The sequence below is a fragment of the Capricornis sumatraensis genome, chromosome 12 (assembly GCF_032405125.1).
Source record: "Capricornis sumatraensis isolate serow.1 chromosome 12, serow.2, whole genome shotgun sequence".
NCBI lineage: Eukaryota > Metazoa > Chordata > Mammalia > Artiodactyla > Bovidae > Capricornis > Capricornis sumatraensis.
Genome location: NC_091080.1, coordinates 29,033,202 through 29,045,292, shown reverse-complemented (window position 1 = coordinate 29,045,292; position 12,091 = coordinate 29,033,202). Strand labels below are relative to the sequence as shown.

The window sequence follows — 12,091 nt, the reverse complement described above, 5'->3', positions numbered from 1 at the left end:
AATCTGCCTGCCAGGCAGGAGATGCAGGTTCAGTCCCTGGGTTGGGAAGATCCCGTGGAGAAGGGAACGGCAACCCACTCCAATATTCTTGCCTTGGAGATCCCATGGACAGAGGAGCCTGGTGGTCTACAGTCCATGGTGTTGCAAAGCGTCATACACAACCAAAGTGGTTTAAAAAAGCCTGCTGTTAGTCCCCAGAAACCATCTGCCTTTCCCCCAGTGGCAAGCTTCAATTGTTCAGCGAGTATATTGGTCCCAGCGCCCCAGCTTGAATTACAGTGGTGAGCTCTTCTTGTCCACGGGGTGTTCTCTCTTTAAACACCTGTTTGGGCTTGGGCAGTTTTATGGGTTCCCAGCCAGCGCCCAGTTAAAACTGGTCTGAGGGTGGATTTCCACGCCTCATGTTTTAGGTAGGGGAAGCAGTCCTCAGTCAGAACTAATATCCACCCAATAATACCTTCAGGTAAGAGAGACGGGACCACCTCACACAGAGTCTGTTCCAAAACCCCAGTTTCCATCCAGACTGTCACTTGACTCCTGTCCACTGTTGCCTTTCCGCATCCTGTCATTCTAAGCTTGGCTGTTAAGACTTTACCCGCAGGCTGTGGAAGCACGGTGCGCTGGTCCTCTCTCCCCCTGGCTGTTTCACCCACACAGGTGCTTATGCCTTTGGGTGCCTGGCCAGCGGTGGGGCCAGAAGATCCTGGCCTTTAGGTCAGTGTTTATCTTGATCATCTTCCTTATCCTCGCCCCAGGGCATTCCGGATCAATTTTCTAATCTTAATCATTACCTTCTAGCTTTTTGAAAAGTGAAAGGTTGCTCAGTCGTGTCTGACTCTTTGCGACCCCATGGACTGTAGCCCACCAGGCTCCTTTGTCCATGGGATTCTCCAGTCAAGAATACTGGAGTGGGTTGCCATTTCCTTCTCCAGGGGATCTTTCCGACCCAGGCGTTGAACCCATTGGGATTGAATACAGGTGTCTCCTGTATTATAGACATTCTTTACCATCTGAGCCACCAGGGACGCCCTTCTAGCTTTTTAAATGCCTTTAAAACTGGGATAAGTAGAGTTGACTTGTTTGGGGCCCTTCGGTGTTGGAGACCAACATGGGGTCCCTTTGGTCCACCAGACGGGGACAGTGCCATGGGCATCCCTCGGCTGCAGTTCCATCAGCATCCCTCTTATTGACCCCGCTCGGTACTTGAAGACTTATTCTGCTGGGTTGGGTCCCTTGATGCTCTCTCTTTGTCTTTCTCCATTTTCATGATTCCTTTCATGTTTTCTGTAAGATCCATATGGGGAAGTTGAGATAGCATATTGGATAAGGCATCTCAAGCTATTTGATTTTGTATTCAGAGGTGAATACCCCAGGTATCCTAAAGCCACAGTCCCACACGGCTTGCATCTCAGCTGCTTCATCCTGGGATGTTCCATTTGCCATTAACAGGGGGAGTTGGGAAATCCGTCTTCTCAGGATAAACACACTACCGTGGCTTTTATCCAGTTCACCACCCTGGCAGTTTCCTTGGGAATAACCTCCTGGGTCACGCACAGCCTTGTGTGATGGTTCAGTAGAGAGCAGTGGGTCCTGCCTCAACCCACACATGCTCTTCTAGCCTGCAGCCTTGAAAACCACAGGCACAGCCCTTACATCAGTTGCACGCACAGTCTGTGTCAGTAAAGGTTCCTCAGGAAGCCGGTGACATCAGCCCTCAGAATGAGCCAGTTCCTGCACACTGTACCCCCTGCCTCTGGTTGTTTCTTGGTTTCCCCTTCCCCTACGTTAACTATTTTCTCAGTTGACTCAGAGGTATTAGAGGTACTTTCCTTTGCTCCTGCATAATTTTCTTGGCAGCTTTGAGGAAAATGGCTGAAGCTCAGATTGACCCAAATCTGAGCTTGAATCAACGTCAAGGGCTCCACCCAGCACTTAATTTTCATTTTGGCCGTTATATATGAAATAAGCAGGAAATTGTTCATTTAGTATGCTTCTTGCTTTGCATTTCCTTATGTATCTGTTGAGCCAGTTCCTTAGGAGTTGGCTCTACTGCCATTTCTAAATTGCATTGATAACTTTGACCTTTAGTAACTGATCACTAAAGATTTTTGACTGTGTGGATCATAATAAACTGTGGAAAATTCTGAAAGAGATGGGAATACCAGACCACCTGACTTGCCTCTTGAGAAACTTATATGCAGGTCAGGAAGCAACAGTTAGAACTGGACATGGAACAACAGACTGGTTCTAAATAGGAAAAGCAGTACGACAAGGCTGTATGTTGTCACCCTGCTTATTTAACTTCTATGCAGAGTACATCATGAGAAACACTGGGCTGGACGATGCACAACCTGGAATCAAGATTGCCAGGAGAAATATCAATAACCTCAGATACGCAGATGACACCACCCTTATGGCAGAAAGTGAAGAGAAACTAAAAAGCCTCTTGATGAAAGTGAAAGTGGAGAGTGAAAAAGTTGGCTTAAAGCTCAGCATTCAGAAAACGAAGATCATGGCATCTGGTCCCGCCATTTCATGGGAAATAGATGGGGAAACAGTGGAAACAGTGTCAGACTTTGTTTTGGGGGGTTCCAAAATCACTGCAGATGGTGACTGCAGCCATGAAATTAAAAGACGCTTACTTCTTGGAAGAAATGTTATGACCAACCTAGACAGCATATTGAAAAGCAGAGACATTACTTTGCCAACCAAGGTCCATCTAGTGAAGGCTATGGTTTTTCCAGTGGTCATGTATGGATGCGAGAGTTGGACTGTAAAGAAAGCTGAGCACCGAAGAGTTGATGCTTTTGAACTGTGGTGTTGGGGAAGACTCTTGAGAGTCCCTTGGACTGCAAGGAGATCAGCCCTGGGTGTTCTTTGGAAGGAATGATGCTAAAGCTGAAACTCCAGTACTTTGGCCACCTCATGCGAAGAGTTGGCTTGACTCATTGGAAAAGACTCTGATGCTGGGAGGGATTAGGGGCAGGAGGAGAAGGGGATGACAGAGGATGAGATGGCTGGATGGCATCACCGACTTCATGGACTTGAGTTTGAGTGAACTCCGGCATTTGGTGATGGACAGGGAGGCCTGGCGTGCTGCAGTTCATGGGGTCGCAAAGAGTTGGACACAACTGAGCGACTGAACTGATCACAGCACGGCTGCAGTTTCGTACCATGGTGACTAGGTAGCCATCTGGGAGTCAAAGTTTCCTCATTCTTTGCTCTTAATCTCTTTGTCTTCAAAAAACAAATGTCTGTGAGGCATTCCTGACATCAGCTAAATAGAGAGTTCTTGGTTGCAATGTGTGTGTGTGTGTGAGTGAGAGACAGAGAGAGAGAAAGACAGAGAGAAAGTGTTAGTTAATTCCTAGACCCAATCTCTGTGTGCGTGTGTGTATATAGGCATTCCCACACCAAGAAGTAGTGCTTAGATATTATCAGGGTGATGCTGTCTACTCAGAGATAGAATCAGATTGCACAGGTAAGAGGCTCAGTCCTACGACACCACCCTCCACTTGAGAGGCTGGTCTCGAGCCCAGGTTGTTCCCTGTGCTTCTGATTAACCTGCTGCAAATCCCAGGTTCCCTCCATCTCTCCTTGGGCTTTGTGGATTTTTGTTTTTGTTTTCCACCATGCCATGTGGCATGTGGGATCTTAGTCCCTGACCCAGGGATCAAACTCAGGCCCCCTGCAGTGGAAGCACAGATTCCTAACCACTGGACCACCGGGGAATTTGTGCTTTGGATTGGATTAATTTGCTGGAATGACTCAAGGAACTCCAGAAAATCAATTTACTCACTAGATGACTGATTATTATAAAAGGATATGAATCAACAGCCTGAATAAAGGAGCCCCATCCTTGTAAGGCTTGGTGCCTAACACAGTGGCATGTCTAAGTGTTCTGGTTCTCCAACATGGAAACACTCTGAAAAGGGGCCAGAAAACCGTCCCCTGAGGTTCTTACGGAGGCTTCCTTACATAGTCATGACGGCTAAGCCATCGGCATTGGCAGTTGGTTCAGCCTCCAGCCCTCTCCCCTCCAACCCACTTAACTTATGGTTGGTTCTCCTGGCAGCAGAGATGCCAGGAGATAGTGTTCTCATTATCAAAAGACGCCCTCATCATTGTCAGCTCTAAGGAGATTCCTCCGGTTTTGGGAGCTGTGAGCCAGGGACTGTGGATGATGACCAAATATACAAGAGCAATGTATTTTTGTAATCTGGATGCCCAAATACATACTTCTTACAAATCGCAGTGTCACTAAAAGAAGTAAAGGTTGGAACACGAGTTGTACAGAGTCTGGGAGGAAAGTTCTGGGTCGGCTGTCTCTTCTCTGAGCTGATTGTGTTTGTGTGACCCCCCTTGTGTAGATGGAGTCGTGTATGCCTGGGGCCACAATGGCTACAGCCAGCTTGGGAATGGGACAACCAACCAAGGCCTGGCACCCATCCAGGTCTGCACCAACCTCTTGATCAAGCAAGTGGTTGAAGTAGCTTGTGGCTCGCATCATTCAATGGCCCTGGCAGCTGATGGAGAGGTAAGTGCCCTGCTCTTATGCTTTATTTTTACTTTTACTTATTTTTAATTTTGGGGGGGGCATTCCTCAAGGTATGGGAGATCTTAGTTCCCTGACTAGGGATCGTGCTCCCTGTAGTGGAGGTGCGAAGTCTCAACCACTGGACTGCCAGGGAAGCCCCTCATTTACTTCCCTGTAGCTCGAACAGTAAAGAATCTGCCTGCAATGCAGGAGACCTGGGTTTGATTCCTGGATTGGGAAGATTCTCTGGAGAAGGAAATGGCAACCCGTTCTAGTGTCCTTGCCTGGAGAATCCATAGACAGAGGAGCATGGTGAGCTACAGTCCACGGGGTTGCAGAAAGTTGGACATGACTGAGCAACTAACACACACAAAAGACATATAAAAGTTACCATCTTAACCATTTTAAGTGTTCGGTTCAGTGACATTAAATACATTCACGTTTTGCAACCATCACCACCATCCATCCACAGCGCTCTTTTCATCTTGCAGAACTGACCTCTGTGCCCATTCAACATGAACCCTCTCCTTTCTTTTAGTTCCACCCCTGGCAACCCCCATTCCGCTTTCTAAGAATTTGACCCCTCTAGGTACCTCATATGAGTGGAATCACACAGTAGTTGTCCACTGCGACCACCTTATTTCACTTAATGTCCTCAAGGTTCATCCACGTGGCAGCATGTGGTGGATTTTCATCCTTTTTTCAGGCTGACAGTGTTTCATTGTTTATCTGTTTTGTGTATCCATTTGTCTGTTGATGAACATTTGGATCATTTCTACCTTTGGCCATGTGAAAGTGCCTTGCCTTTTTTTTTTTTCTTTAAGACCATATTTGTACTTGAACTGAATAGCATGTGAACGTAGCTGCCCGGGGTACATAGCTAAAACCACCGTGAGAACAAGCTCCTTCTCTAACATAGCCTACGATGTGTGATCTGGAGCACTGTTTTGAAGACAGTAGACTGAACTCAAGGCAGTTGAGTCTCGGTTTTTGCTCAGATTACAAATCAGATGTGTATGACAGTGTCCTGTACTGTCGTTTTTTTTAATGACCTCTACCCGCCCCCCGCCCTCCCTGGGTCTATTTTGTTTTTCAGTAAATGTAGTGATGTTATAGCATCACTACCAGCATTCCAGTAGGTTCTGTACAGCTAGATTTCCTGCCCCACCCCACCCCCAACCAAGCTCCATGCATATCTGAACTGTCACTCATCCCGCGGGTTCTGTCGCCTGGTGCCTTGTGTCGTTTCATCCCTCTCCATCTCTATCACCTTAGGTCGGGCTTTGCCATCTCCTGGACTGTTGCCATGGTCTCTTCTGTTTCATAGCTTTTTTTTCTTTTTTTAAATATTTATTTATTTATTTGTCTGTGCCGGATCTTAGTTGCAGCATGCAAGAACTTTAGCTGTGGGATGTGGGATCTAGTTCCCTGACCAGGGGTCAAAGTCAGGCCCCCTGCACTGGGAGTGCAGAGTCTTAGCCACTGGCCCACCGGCGCAGTCCTCATCCCATAGCTTTTATGTTGGTCTAAACTGTGCAGTATAACTTCTCTGTCCACTGTCTTCTGAAATAAAATTCAGATTCTGTTGTTCCCTGTTTAGACCTTCAGAGATGTTAGAGTGATTTCACTAAGTGGGGCAGGTTACAGCTGAGGAAACCAGAGCAGCTCGGTGAGATAAAGGTTTCGTGGCTGGAATGTGCTGGAGCCGGGCCTTGTGCACAGCCCTGGTGCATGGAATCTACTGTTCCCAATCTGTTTCTTGGTCAGTGGAACCCCAGTCCCCATTTTTTTTTTTTTAAAAACAAAAGGCAACTGCATTGGAAGAGAACTTGGGCTATTTGAAAAGAAGTGCAAAAGAATGACGGTTGAAATTAGAACTTGCTAATTGTGCAGCCTGCATTCCTGGTTTATTGTAACCTTAAGCATATGCTACTCTGGGAAACTGGTAAATATAAATATTTACACTAGCTGGTCCTGTGAATCCACTTAACAGGAAGTAATCACTTTCAGGGTTATTTCTTTCTTTGCCTGTGAAATGAACCTGTGCCACACGTACTTTTTAAGACATCAGCATGAGTTTCAAGACGGTCCGTGGGCAGCTTCAGACATGTGAGCTTAGGTAGAAAATGCTGACAGAGGAGAGAGAACAGAGACTCATGGAAGCCAGAACTTAGGCTGTGTGAGGACCGCTTGCCACAGGCAAGTGAGGGGGCTGAGAGGGGTCCTCACAGATCTTCCTAGTGATGGAGGAAGTTATCTCCTCTGTGGCCAGCATCTGCCCTTGGCTGATTCTTCTCTCTGGCCACACTCTGTTTGACAGGCTCAGTTAATAATTCACTTGAAGGGATTTTTCATTTTGTTTTTGATCTTTAGCTTAGAGATCCATCTGTGTCTCTCTCCATTAGAAATATGGTTTTCAGACTGTGGCTGATCACAGGCCAAAAGTAAACAGGATGCATTTGAGGGGAGCTGCTTGGAGATGACAGCCATGAGGACTCAGAAAACATTACCCAGAGCAACTCAACATTCTAAAGCAGCAGTGCTACAGTTAGAAATAATTAAGAAAAAGAATTTCTTAGCAACCGCATGTCATTCCTGTAGGGACAGGCATCTCCTTAATACTTGTGAGTGTGATGGTGTTAGGAAGTGGAACTGTGATTAATAATTATAGCGATGGTGGGCTTGTGTCATCAGGGAGGGTATATAGTATCGCGCACTGATGATTAATGAGATAGAGGAAAGTATTGTTTTGAAGGATTTCCATGGGGGAAAAAAAAAGACTACACCCAAAGAGTTAGGCTGATTTTTTTTCATATCACTGATACTTACGTGGCACATAACCTCATTTCCTTTGGATGCCAGATTTAAAAACCATAAAGAGCTGCTGAAATTACAATGGCGGTGTGACAGTGTGAAGAGCACCGCTAGACTGTTTTGGGTTCGTATTAGTAATAAATCGTATTTACTAGCTGTGGCATCTCAAGCAAGTCACCTAACCTCTCTGTGTTCCCATCTACACGTATACAGTGGGGATGATACTAGTATTAATACCGACCCCAGGGTCATCTTTCAGGCTTACTGTGAGGGTTAGATGGGTTCCTGTGTGTGAAGCACTTAGGACCATTAGCACACTGTAAGGACTCATTCAGTGGGTTTACTTTTGTTTTATGATGATTATTATGTAATATGATGACTATTGTGTGTTAGAATTTTCACCCTTACTCTTCTTTCTTTCTCTTTTCTCCTTCTGTTGTATAGGTATTTGCTTGGGGCTATAACAACTGTGGCCAGGTGGGGTCAGGGTCCACCGCAAATCAACCAACTCCTCGGAAAGTGACAAACTGTTTACATATTAAGAGGGTGGTCGGCATCGCCTGTGGTCAGACCTCGTCCATGGCTGTTCTGGACAATGGTGAGGTGAGCGGTCTTCGCACCCCCCTTTCTCCTGTCCGTTTCTTTATGAGGTACGGGCTTAGATCATGGAAGGAAGAGTGCTCTGATTTGATAGCTCCACAGATAGTTAGCTGATAGAGGTGTAACCACAGGCTGTTCGCTCCTCATTATGAATTTTTAAATTCCAAGGTTTATCTGCAAGTAGAAGTTTGAATGTGTTTTTGCCAGATTCACATAGCCTGATGCTTTCAGGCATTTGTTTGTGATTTAATGTAGTAGATGGAAAGAATTTGATGTTGCCTCTTTCTTCTAATGAAAGAGGACTCTTTTTTTTTTTTTTTTTAAGTGAAAGCTGGTTTATTTAGAGAGATACACATTCCGTAGACAGAATACAGCCTGTCTCAGAAGATGAGACCAAGAGTGCGGCCACCTCAGAAGGTGAGAGGCGCTGTGCGCTCTTTAAGGTTGGCTGACGGTGTTTATAAGCACTGATGCTGATGGGCATGAAGGCTCTGTGCCTGCCTTTGTCTGCAATGCTTGCCCCCAGGAAGAAGCAATTTGCAAATGGAGAATTTTTCATCCTGATGGTTATTAGCTACTCTTAAAAAACCCACCTTTCAGTGATCCTCGACCACGGTCACCTTTGAGCTGATGGTTATTTCTATAAAATTGTTCTGGTTGCAGCTTCAACTTAAATGGACCTGTTAGCACCTGTACGTGCCCCAGCGCACAAACTTTACTCCAGGTCACTTCTCTGAACGCGAATGCACAGCATCCTGCATCGGGGTGTGAGGGTGCTGTAGAGTTTACTGAGTACTCAGCTCTGTTAGCTGACTTTCTGAATCAAGCCTGATACTATGCTGGATGACTTCCGAATTCCCTGGGATAGTCATCCAGCATCCTCCATCCCAGTATTTTCCACTTCTTTCTTTCTTTCTCTTTTGAAACGCTTTTTTTATTTTTAAAAGTAAATTTAATTTAAAAATTATTATTATGTGATTACTTCAACAAAGGAAAACAAATAAGACACGTGAAATAAAAAGTGAATACCTTTCCCTCAGTTTTTTAATGGTTTGATGTATGTCCTTTTGGACCTTTCTCTATAAATAGTTACATACAGGTGAGTATAATTACCTACCGCTTTTCTCTGCCAATTTGCACCTTTTTTGCTTAACAGCATAGATGTTTTACCAGAATCCATTGGCAGACCATTTATAGTTGCTTCCATTATAACAGTTGCTTAATTTTCTTGGTATGGATGTTCGTTTTCCATGACCCATATCCAGAACTCTTCTGACGGGCATTTCAACTTTTTTCTTTTTTCATATTTGGCTATTAAAAATACTGTTGTGCTGATTTTCTGTTACTGTTTGTGTGTTTATCTTTGTACACACATACAAGTATTTCTATAGAATAATTTTCCAGAAATAGGGTTTCTGGGTCAGGGAATATACCGTTACATTTTTGGATAGCTCTTGCCAAATTTCTCCCCAGAAGGTTCAAACCTGTTAGACTTCCGACACTGAACGTGTGCTTCTGGCCATCCCTTGCTAGCACCCTGAGCGCCTTGTCCCCTTTCCCCCTTTCCCCCGGACGTGGAACGCCCTCACCCGCGCCCGCTTGCCCTGCTTTGCCCTGCTTTGCCCTGGGGTGTGTTGCCACCACACCGCGTGTTTCTGATCTGAGCCAGGCATTCTGTCTGTTCCTGGCCAGGACTTCACCCTGTCCCACGCTGGCTGTTCTCAGCCTTCAACACTCGCTGTCAGACCTGTGCCCGGCTCTGCTGCTTTGAGTGGTGACCCCTCTTATTGCAGGTGTCTGAGGGGTCCCCACATTCTCCTGTGTCTCCTCCTTACACCTCTTTCCTCTGTCCTGTCTCCTGTGGTCCTGCCGTCACTGCCTTTGCTGGACCCCCATCAGAGCTCACCTATCTGCCAATGGGAGATGAGTTTATGTATTTGAGGTCTTCCTGCCTCTGGTCTTGCTCACCGCAGTCAACCCTTCGTGTTGCTGCCTGCAAGATTGCTCCAGAATACAACTTTAATTATGTTAATCTCTGCTTTGGAATATTTCAGTGGCAGATCCATGGATGCATTTCACGTTCCTTGGTCTTTGTTTGGGCACTTCATCCCTTGGCCCCTACTTTTCCTTCTGGTCTTTTCCCTACCGCCACCCAAGGTGGGTCCAGCCAGCCCACCTGCTTGTCTCCTGAACCTGCCTCTCCCTGGGATACCTTCATCCCCATCTACCCTTCAGCCAGATCTGAGCATCTACCTTGCTCAGATTTCTGCTATCTGAAAAAAATCTTAACTTTCTTCCTATGGCTAAGTCCTTTCTCCTCTCTGTCTGCAGTGCCTTGACTATATCTGTACCCCAGCACTTGCTGTCTGGCTGCAGAAAAATTGCATACGTCCATCACCCTGTTCAACTGCTTCCAACGACTTAATTCAAAAAATCCTGAAATACAGTAGGTGATTAATAGTTGTTAATGAGCCTCAGGTTCCTCTTGTAGCAAGCAAGAATTAATGACTCGCCCAAGCCTATCCAGCTAGTAAGATCTGGAGCTGTCATCCCCACACCTGAAACATCTTCTGTTTGGAGATCAGTTGTAGGACCTCATTCAGTTGAATATGAGTGTTGGAAGTGAAAGAAATCTCTCATTTGTTTAGATGGGTTTCATTTTTATCTCTTTCCTCGTACCAGCAGTTTTAAAACCCTCTTCTCCCCCTTCCTCTAAGGTGTATGGCTGGGGCTACAATGGCAATGGTCAGCTCGGCTTGGGAAACAATGGCAATCAGCTGACCCCCGTGAGAGTGGCAGCTTTGCACAGTGTGTGTGTCAACCAGGTACGTGTGGTGGGCTCCTAGCTGCTGCTCCCTGTCTGTCTTCCCTGCTCTGACTTGGACTGTCTGTGAGAATTTAGATCCCGGACCAGGGATTGACCTTGTTCCTCCTGCAGTAGAAGCACGGAGTCCTAATCATTGGACTGATAGGGAGGTCCCAGAAATTCACTCAGACTTTTTGAACAGTCCCCTGTGCCTTCATCTGCCACATTTAATATTCTGTCCTCCCTAAATTCCCATGAAGAGAAGCAAGGCCATGGTGCTGGCATATTGGTCTTGATAATTTGAAAAGCTACTGGGAAAAATCCAGTAGTCTCAGGTATAGGCTTTTCTAATGCTTTTTTAATGTTCCAGAGAATGCCAGTCCACACCTGATGATGAACTGGCATTCTGCAGGAGCTGGCTGTAATCTTTAAGTAGATGTTTCCCCTGCCCTTCTGTTCTCCTGTTGATGGTAACCATGTAAATTTACTTGCAGATTGTCTGCGGCTATGCACATACTCTAGCACTAACCGATGAGGGCTTGCTGTATGCCTGGGGAGCTAACACGTATGGGCAGCTGGGAACTGGCAATAAAAATAACCTGCTAAGCCCAGCACACATCATGGTGGAGAAAGAAAGGTAACTTGGAGGTACCATGTCTTGGGATTGTGTGTGCATGGGGACTTGGGCCTGTGTGCTCTGGAGCGCTGGTGTTTGGCTTTGTAGCTCTTCCGGTCATTAACATTCTCATTGTGAACAAAAGGGTGCTGTGCCAGTCAGAGTGAATGTGAAGTTGACATGATTCTCTTGCAGCTTTCTCAGATGACCACCCGAAATAACCACCGATAAGCATCCATGCATTTTGCTGTATTGCCTGCAGACTTCCTAGTAGGGTCTGTCAACCATGTTGAAATGTAAAGCATATTATTTTCCCTTTGAGCCAACTAAACTTTTAAATAAATAAAATCTGCCCTTGAAAGGCCATTATCTGTTTAAATATTGATTTGATTTAATGTGTGTTACTGGAATAGATGCTTAAATGTTTTTTGAGCCATATTGTGAGGTCTTGCCCACTAAAGCTTTCGGATATTGACTTCTAATTCTGGGAGGCCACCTAAGAAGCATACAGAAAAATGTAGTAAGTTTGGCTTGATGTCCCTTTGGATTGGGATATTCAGAGTCCATGACCCCTGGACCACTGCTTAATCAGCCTAATGAGCGTTCTGAGCCCCGATTGGGGGTAAGAGAGAAAGTTGTATTTGTAAGGAAATGGTTTATTGACTACAGGATTTTTTGCTACTGTTTAAGCCCCCAGAACTGCCAGGACATTTTTTTC

At 45.7% G+C, this 12,091-nt stretch overlaps 1 protein-coding gene across 2 annotated transcripts in view; it reads left to right on the top strand.

Moving 5' to 3' along the window:
• The window catches only part of RCBTB1 (RCC1 and BTB domain containing protein 1), a 52,357-nt gene that overhangs the window by 20,962 nt on the left and 19,304 nt on the right, over nt 1-12,091 (top strand). For both annotated transcript variants that reach the window (XM_068984691.1, XM_068984690.1), the window contains exons 5-8: nt 4,371-4,537; nt 7,796-7,954; nt 10,669-10,776; nt 11,252-11,394. In XM_068984691.1, the coding sequence (XP_068840792.1) occupies nt 4,371-4,537; nt 7,796-7,954; nt 10,669-10,776; nt 11,252-11,394 (577 nt within the window). The remainder of the gene's footprint in view (nt 1-4,370; nt 4,538-7,795; nt 7,955-10,668; nt 10,777-11,251; nt 11,395-12,091) is intronic.